An 8,782-nucleotide genomic window follows, 5' to 3' on the forward strand; every position below is an offset into this window, starting at 1 on the left:
TTAGCAATGCTGAAGATGAAACAAAGTTTCACTGTATGGAATTTCCCACCTGTGGCACTATGTCGGTGCTCAAATAGTTTAAAATAGTGGGAGCCATTCAGATTTGAATATTCAGATTAGGGGAAGGTATTACTGAACTTCTCCATGCCAGCACTTCCTTATCTGTAAAATGGAAGTAACCATAGACTACCTCACAGGACTGTTGACAAGAGGAACAAACATCTCGCTGTTAAATATTTACTATATGTATACTAAATGTACTTAGGTATAAGCCTGAAATGTGAAAAAAAGTATTCAACTTATTATTCTTTCGTAAATATTACCCACCTGTGCCACAGGAAACCGGAAACCCACAACATTTAATAATACTACCCTGTGACTGAGAATATTGTTGCTATCAGATAGAAACACTTCACGTCATACGTCTGCCAACGTGCTTAGGACTCAATCTACAATATTACCCTAAATGTTCACAAGTACCATAGGAGGGAGTCACACTATCATGACCTTCAATTTTTACAGGACTGCTGAACGGAGGAGTAATTTTCTCAAGTTCACGGATCCAGCGTGAAGCCATATTATGTATTTACCATTCGTAGAGATCACTGGATCTCAGCAGGAGAGCAAGCAACACTCTTGGGACAAAGGTACCCAGTCTAGGCCCCAGCCTACAGGAAGTGTCAGTTTCCAAAGCTGAGCCGGGGGCGGGAGTGATGAATAAACATTGTAACAGATAATTATAATAGCGCCTGGTAATTGGTTCAGTAAAGGCTTACTACCAGAAGCGCTACGGGATCTAAGGCGCTGGGGTCAAGAAAAAGTACTGAGGATTTAAGGGTCCAAAGACACTTAGCAGTTACGGCGGGAAAAGCAGACATCCTTTGACAAGACACATCTGAAAGATAACGCAGGCGGCAGGCAAAGGGCGATCCGGAGCGTGACAGCAAAAGCAACCCGGAAAGGAGCTGAGCGCAGGTGGGCGTGGCCGCGCGGTGACTGGCAGGGGTGGGGCCAGGCTGGCCGCGCCCCTCGTCGCCGGCTGCTGGGCTTCGGCCGGGGTCCGCTGGGCACCGCGAGCTGTGCAAAGCCGGCGTCCCCTTAGGGCCGCGGGGACCGAGCCGCGCGCCGGCTCGGGGACGGACAGTCCACAAAGTTTGGTCCGCGGAGGACGCAGCGTCGAGCCCGGCAGGTGCGGCCGGGCCTGGCCGGGACGCTCGCGGCCTTCCGGGCGAGCACCGCCGGGCACTGGTAAGGAGCGATCAACTCTGAAGTTAGCAAGAGGCGTCACGCCTGTTCTTCTCCGCCGTGCGTCCAGCCCTGGCACCCCGAGCCTGGGTCGCTCCGGGGCTATGCAGCCCCCACCCGGCGAGGAGCTTCCTGCCAGGTAGACAAGAAGCGCCCCGGGACCCTGCCGGCACCCCTGTTCGACCCAGGATGCCATCGGCGCTCCCTCTTCTTTTCCTCCTCCTCGGTAAGAGTCCCCGCCCCGGTGTCACTGCCCGCCGTCCCGCGCCCTCCTTGGCGTCCCACGACCCCTGCGACCGCCGCCCCGTCGAGCCTCGGCCACCTCTCGGGCTGTCCCACACTGTCCCTCCCACTCACAGCCAGGGAAGGAGACCTTTCGGCGAGGTCACGCGCCTCCTTCCGGCTCCTCTACCCCTTCCTATAAACTGTCCGGAAGTCTCAGATGGGCCTCCCCCCGGAGTTGCCCAGGTGAAGAAAACTTGACTCTCTCTGCTGCCCTTTCTCGATCCCCCTCTAGGAGGTGCTCTGGCCCGCCCAGACCGGATCACTTTCCCAAATTCTGGTAAGTAGAGCGAGTTCCTAGGGTTCTGGGGCATGGGAATGAAGATGCACCCTAGAAAAAAGAATCTCTCCCCTGGATCCTGAAGTCTGCTGTAATTTTAGAATAGGTATCATCCACTATTTTACAGAAGAGGAAACTGAGGCCCAATGTGAACTGGTACCTGGTAGTTGTTACAAACCATCTCATTTTTTTTATGTGTAATATCCGTGTTTTGTCTCCCTAGTTAGGGTAAGGTCTTCCTGAGAGTAGAAACAGTATTTCCTCTGCCACCTGACCCTGTGGCTGGCACAAAGCCTACAGTAACATTATTTATAGTGTGAATATTTAAGATGAAGTATAAAGAATATGGAAAAGGAGTAGGGTGGTCAACTCCTATAATTCCAGCACGTGGGAGGCAGAGGCAGGAGAATCAGTTCAAGGCCAGCCTCAGCTATATAGTGACTTTGAGGATAGCCTAGGCTACAAAAGGGTTTTGTCTTTAAACAAACAAAAAAAAAAATGGAGAGGGACCAGTTGGCTGTAACTGGTGGGTGGGGATTTTTGCCATCTTGAGGCATTCAGAGAGAAAGAAGAATGTTAAAGAACTCTACCATTGTCTCCCCGACCCCTTCTCCCTCTAGCTTGTGAGTCGCCCCCAGCAGTGTTCTCGGAAGTACAAGGCACTTTACAGAGGCCTCTAGGCCAGGACAGCCGAAGCTCTCCTGCCAACTGCACCTGGGTTATCCTGGGCAGCAAGGATCAGACAGTAACTGTCAGGTGAGAAATAAGGCAAGTCCCCATTTCTCTCTACTGCCCCTTCCCTCTCCCTCTGAAAAAGCCTTTGATCACCTTTCTATGGTTATTTCCATCCTTGTCAGCAGAAGAAAATTTGGTTTGGCTGGGTCTGCTGTAAAGGCTTAGCCATGGTGGATATTTAGCTTGGGGACTGTCCATCTCAAAAGGACTCTAGAAATTATTCTGGGCTCAGCTAAACTTGTGATGAGTCCTTGAATCATAGCGTGGCCTAGTTGTTAATCAACTTAGACCCTTCCTCAGGGTTGGGACTGTATTACTAGCTCATTGGTGGAATGCTTGTCTGGAGTGTGCAGAAGTCCTGGGTTCAGTCTCTAGCAAAACAAACCTTCTCTGGGTCTGCCTTTCTGCATTGCACTGCTCCATCCTTACTCTCCCCTCCCCCTTCCTCTCCTCTGCCCCCTTTCCCTTTTCCCCTCCCCTCCCCCTTCCCCTCTCTCCTCTCTCATCCTCTCCCCTTGTCTCCCCTCTCCTCTCCTTTTGTTTTTTTAAAAAGATTATTTATTTATTTATTTATTTATTTAATGTATCTGAATACACCGTTGCTCTCTTCAGACATACCGGAAGAAGGCATCAGATCCCATCTTCACTGTGCAGCCCAGCAGGCTGGCACTAAGTTAGCTCCATCTCATCCTCCCAAATTTTGGATTTTCCTGTGGAGTCACTATGCCCAGTATTCCTTTTTCTTTTTTCTTATTTTTTGTTTTTGTTTTTATTTTTTGGTTTTTGGTTTTCATTTAGTTGGTTTGTTGTTTGGAGTTTTTGTGTGGTTTTGGTCGTTTTTGTTTTGTTTATTTTGCCTTCAGTACTGGGAAACAACTCAGGGGTTCACACATCCTAGATGAGAGCACCCTACCTCTAAGCAACAATCCCAGCCCTGTACCCCTAAGACTTGATGAGAACTGTACCCCTACATTTCACTTGATGAGAACTTGCCCAGAGAGCAGGATGGTAATGGCATACGCCTTTAATCCCAGCACTCAGGAGGCAGAGACAAACTCAGTCTGTGAGTTCAAGGCCAGCCTAGTCTAAATCCTGAGTTCCAGGATAGCTAAGGCTACATAAAGAAACCCTACCTCAAAAACAAAATAAACAAACGAAACACAAAAGAATTTATCCAGAAAGGTATATAAAGGAGAGAACAATCTAAAAAGAGACTGTTGACCCGTGGTACAGCCCTGGGGACTTCAGATTTTCCCTTGTCACTTGTGGAGCTGAGTTGTTATGGTTAATTGAACAGATACATTTTGTCAGCTAACTGCCGGGCACTGTGCTTGGGTTATGGTATTGCCACAACTGGAAAGTAATAACCCTGCTCTCACCTTGGTCCCTGAGCACATCAGTTCCCTCAGAGGACTCTAGGAAGGGTCTTGTGGTCTGATGGCACCTCTGTTGGAACTTTGCCCCTGGTTTATATTTTTCCTCATCGACTCTATTTACTGGATTGGCTGAGTTCTCATTTGGCTCGTTGAATCATGGGTAAGGAAGCATTTGTGCTTCCTGGGCTACCAGGAACCTGTCATCAAGAGGGGAGGCAGGGGTGGGGGTGGGGGAGCAAATCTCCAGAGCATCTCATGTTTTGCTCTTCTGTACCTCATAGGTTCCAGAAGCTGCATCTGGCCTGTGGCTCAGAGCATTTAATCCTGCACTCCCCTCTACAGCCACCAATCTCCCTGTGTGAGGCCCCTTCTGGCCCTTTGCAGCTACCAGGGGGCAATGTCACCATTACATACAGCTATGCTGGGGCCAGAGCACCCACGGGCCAGGGCTTCTTGCTGACTTACAGCCAAGGTAGGCTGAACAGGGTGTGCGGTGGGACCATTGGAGGAGAAGTGGGAGTCCCCTGGGAAGAGGCAAGGATCCTGGGAGTTCTGGCACTTCCCTGTCTCTTGATGCCTCTGCAGATTGGCTACTGTGCCTGCAAGAAGAGTTCCAGTGCCCGAACCACCGCTGCATTCCAGCTGCTCAGCGCTGTGATGGGATCAATGCCTGCGGGGATGGCTCAGACGAGGCAGGCTGCAGCTCAGATCCACTCCCTAACCTGAACCCAGCCCCTGTGCCAACTCTGGCCTGCAATCTCACCTTGGAGGACTTTTATGGGGTCTTTTCTTCCCCTGGATATTCACACCTGGCCTCAGTCTCCCACCCCCAGTCCTGCCTGTGGCTGCTGGACCCCCATGACGGCCGGAGACTGGCAGTGCGCTTCACAGCCCTGGACTTGAGTTATGGAGATGCGGTGCATGTGTATGATGGTGCTGGACCCCCCGAGACTCCTCGACTGCTACGTAGTCTCACCCACTTCAGCAATGGCAAGGCTGTCACTGTGGAGACCCTGTCTGGTCAGGCTGTTGTGTCCTACCACACAGTTGCTTGGAGCAGTGGCCGGGGCTTTAATGCTACCTACCATGTCCGGGGCTACTGTTTACCTTGGGACAAACCCTGCGGCTTGGGCTCTGGCCTGGGGGCTAGTGAAAACCTAGGTGAGCGTTGCTATAGCGAGGCACAGCGCTGTGATGGCTCATGGGACTGTGCCGATGGCACAGATGAGGAGGGTTGCCCTGGCTGCCCACCAGGGCACTTCCCCTGTGGAGCTGCAGGCACCCCTGGTGCCACAGCCTGCTACCTGCCTGCCGACCGCTGCAACTACCAGACGTTCTGCGCTGATGGAGCGGATGAGAGGCGCTGCCGGCATTGCCAGCCCGGCAACTTCCGGTGCCGGGATGAGAAGTGTGTGTATGAGACATGGGTGTGTGATGGGCAGCCAGACTGTACTGACGGCAGTGATGAGTGGGACTGCTCCTACGCCCTGCCCCGAAAAGTCATCACAGCAGCAGTCATTGGCAGCCTGGTGTGTGGCCTGTTGCTGGTCATCGCTCTCGGCTGCACCTGCAAACTCTATGCCATCCGCACCCAGGAGTACAGGTCAGTTGGAGGGGGGCTGGCTGTGGAGGAGCCGGGACTGAGGATGAGATGGGACCCATGCAGTTCCTGGGCACTGAGCAGGCCCACCTTGAGGAGTGGTTCCTGCCATCAGCTCCGGAGAGTAGTCTCTAGGAAGGAAGGGACATGACTTTGGACAGACCTGGCCTGGGAATGGAGGGAAGAGGCCTTCTGGGCCAAGGCACATTGCCCTCACTTTGAGTAACTTATATCTGAGTGGCCCTCCTTTCTTCCAGCATCTTTGCCCCCCTCTCCCGGATGGAGGCCGAGATTGTGCAGCAACAGGCACCCCCTTCCTATGGGCAGCTCATTGCCCAGGGTGCCATCCCGCCTGTGGAAGACTTCCCCACAGAGAACCCTAACGATGTGAGTCATTCTTCCAACCTTGGACCTCATGGTGACAGCCTTGTTTCCTACCTAGCCATCTGGCCACCCTGATTCTGACGTCTGCCTCTCTCCTTGCAGAACTCTGTGCTGGGAAACCTACGTTCTCTGCTTCAGATCTTACGCCAGGATATGACTCCAGGTGGTACTTCAGGGGGCCGCCGTCGCCAGCGTGGACGCTCCGTCCGCCGTCTGGTTCGCCGTCTCCGTCGTTGGGGCCTGCTTCCTCGAACTAATACCCCAGCTCGGGCTCCTGAGACCAGATCCCAGGTCACACCCTCTGTTCCCTCTGAGGCCCTGGATGACAGCACAGGCCAAGCCTGTGAGGGTGGGGCAGTAGGGGGGCAGGATGGGGAGCAGGCTCCTCCATTACCCATCAAGACCCCCATCCCAACCCCAAGCACACTTCCCGCCCTTGCTACTGACTCTGAGCCCCCAGGGCCACTACCCTCAGTGCCTGTAGAATCATCACTGTTGTCTGGAGTTGTCCAGGTCCTACGAGGCCGCCTCCTACCCAGCCTGTGGTCCCCAGGCCCCACTTGGACCCAAACTGGAACTCACACAACAGTCCTGTCCCCAGAGGATGAGGACGATGTATTGTTATTGCCACTGGCTGAGCCAGAAGTCTGGGTGGTGGAGGCAGAGGATGAACCATTGCTTGCCTGAGGGACTCTAGGCACAATGGTATGATCCTTGGAAGTGGTTCAGCTTCCCCACTGATCTATGTAGCACAGAAAGTTAGTGTCCCTCCGGCAGGGAGAGCGTTCACTATACACACCTTCTGGTATGACAAGAGACTTCACCGCCACCCTCTGCCCAGCCTGCTGTCCAGGTGGCTGTGTTATGAAAGGTCCCACAAGGGTCACGGGCTTGGACACTCCGTTCTTTCCAGCTCCCCACCCAAAAGTGGCCTTAACTACTAGACTGTTTGGCTGGAGACCTAGCCACCAAGGGGAGGATTTGGCCAGGGTGATGGTTTTGCCAGCCTCCATCCCTGTAGTACCTGGCCCACTTAGAGGACACCACTTAGAGGACACAAGTGCTTTTGCCCCTTAGCTGCATCATTGTCCAGGAAATCGATGACAAAAATAAAGGAATCATAAACTTCAGCCCTTGGTAAATAAGCTGTGAGCCTGCATCCTGCATCCTCTCTGTCCATCTCTGCCATGCAGGGAACCCTGAGGAATAGCCTTCTCCATCTTCATTCTCCAGGCCCCAACCCTACACTGATTGGCATCAGGCTCAGCCTGAACTCAGTGCAGGCCCAGTTCAGAGCCAGCTGAGCCCTGAAGTCAAGAAAGGGTCTGATTATGGAATGCTCTCACAGCACAGATCAGAGCAGCAGTCTGTTCCTGGGTAAAACCTGGGAGCCACTGGCTCTCTGCCCCAGCCAGGCAAGAAGGTGAGGTCTCCACTTGGGCCCTTCAAAGCAGGTAGAGAAGCAGAAGGAAAGAGTTTGAGGTTGTGAAATCCCTGGCATGACTGACCAAATCCAGGGGGTCTTCCTGGAGGAGGACAGAGACTAAGTTCCCAACCATGCTGTCAGTAGTAAGAAGAAGCAGGTTAAAACACAGAGGCTAGACCCACCTCGGTGAAGCCCAAGGAGAGGTTGGAGCTAAAGCACTGGGCATGGTGGATGAGGGGATGAGATGGGAGAAGTGTTGGAACCCTGGCTGATGGCAGAAGTTGCCCCAGAGCTTCAGAGGAGTCAGCATTCCCTAAAGTTCCCAGGAAACTGGCTTCCCCAGGCTCTCCCTTTTAGGACCCTCAACAACTTGGATCAGGGAAACCCTAAGCTTTGACCTAGTGCTCTCCAGAGACTGCTGCCAGGCTAGGGAATCTTACAGTTTTCTCTTTGGGCCCGCCCTCCCAGCTTGGACGAAAGTGGTGAAGCTTTCAGAGTGAGTTCCCAGACAGCTAAGGCTACCCAGGCAAACCCTGGAGGGAGAGGGAGAGGGAGAGGGAGAGGGAGAGGGAGAGAGAACATGAAGTGAGCTGCCTGGCCTCTCACTGTAGCCACCCATGACCCTGCTGACTGACACCTTCATCCCTCCCCTTCCCCTAGCCCTCTCCCTCTGTGGACTGCACTGTGGACAGAGAGTAGGGTAAAAAGAGGGCTCCTGGTTGGGATGCATCGATATGTTGGGGGATAGGGGGTGCAGGGAAGAGGGGGAGGCTGGGCTTATAGGTCATTGTAAGTCATTGTACATGAGGGTAGCAGTTTATCCTATTCTGGTACAAGCAGGAACTTTGCTTCTGCCAGCCACAGTGGGACCCCAGGGTTGGTGGGAAGGGGAATTGACCTTGCACAGACAATATAAGGAAGCAGATGTACTCGATAAGGTTTCCTTTGTTGTTTTTTGTTTTTTTAAAAGACTATCCTAGGCCCACCAAGGGCTGGAATTACAGGCATGTAACACCACACCAGGTTTGTACAGTACTGGAGACTGAAGCCAGGGCTTCATGCCTGGAGGTCTGGATTGATGGTTAATCTGGGCTGTCGGCTTGACTAGTTCCTCCAGGGAACCCTGACTGATAACAGTGGGCACGCACCCTACCAACAATGCAAATTTACTTTGACCAGGGCCCAAGGTGGGGAAAAAATGGTGTTACTGCTACTGCAGCAAACAACAGAGACAACCAACGTCCAAGAAGAAGGCAGAAGTCTGCACACATACAATCTTCACACATGCGAAGGAGGCTGAGGCAGGATTGTCGTGAATTCAATACCAGCCTAAGCTACAAAGCCTCGCTCTGCCTCACACGGTTACTTTGCTCACAGTTCTGGAAGTTCTGCTCCGTGATGCTGGTTGGCGCAGGGAGCACCACATCCCAGTACAGTAAAGGCACAGTAAAGCC

The 8,782-nt window shown here is 52.9% G+C and overlaps 1 protein-coding gene across 1 annotated transcript; it reads left to right on the plus strand.

Annotated features, from left to right (window-relative positions):
• The first annotated feature begins 800 nt into the window (after positions 1-800).
• Lrp10 (LDL receptor related protein 10) lies at positions 801-7,032 on the plus strand. The gene is made up of 7 exons (XM_021181630.2): positions 801-1,471; positions 1,763-1,807; positions 2,428-2,563; positions 4,200-4,390; positions 4,504-5,521; positions 5,776-5,905; positions 6,005-7,032. Exons 1-7 carry the CDS (start codon positions 1,435-1,437, stop codon positions 6,587-6,589), a joined length of 2,142 nt encoding a protein of 713 aa, XP_021037289.1. The 5' UTR covers positions 801-1,434; the 3' UTR covers positions 6,590-7,032.
• Positions 7,033-8,782: the final 1,750 nt, after the last annotated feature.

This window comes from Mus caroli, unplaced genomic scaffold, assembly GCF_978045245.1.
Source record: "Mus caroli unplaced genomic scaffold, Mus_caroli_1 scaffold_12, whole genome shotgun sequence".
In the NCBI taxonomy this organism is placed as follows: Eukaryota; Metazoa; Chordata; class Mammalia; order Rodentia; family Muridae; genus Mus; species Mus caroli.

Excerpts from the sequence above, each read along its gene's own strand:
- Lrp10 (XM_021181630.2), top strand. The coding sequence starts at position 1,435 with ATGCCATCGGCGCTCCCTCTTCTTTTCCTCCTCCTCG. Across the intron at positions 1,808-2,427 it reads GATCACTTTCCCAAATTCTG|CTTGTGAGTCGCCCCCAGCA; the intron begins GTAAGTAGAGCG and ends TTCTCCCTCTAG. Across the intron at positions 4,391-4,503 it reads CTTGCTGACTTACAGCCAAG|ATTGGCTACTGTGCCTGCAA; the intron begins GTAGGCTGAACA and ends ATGCCTCTGCAG.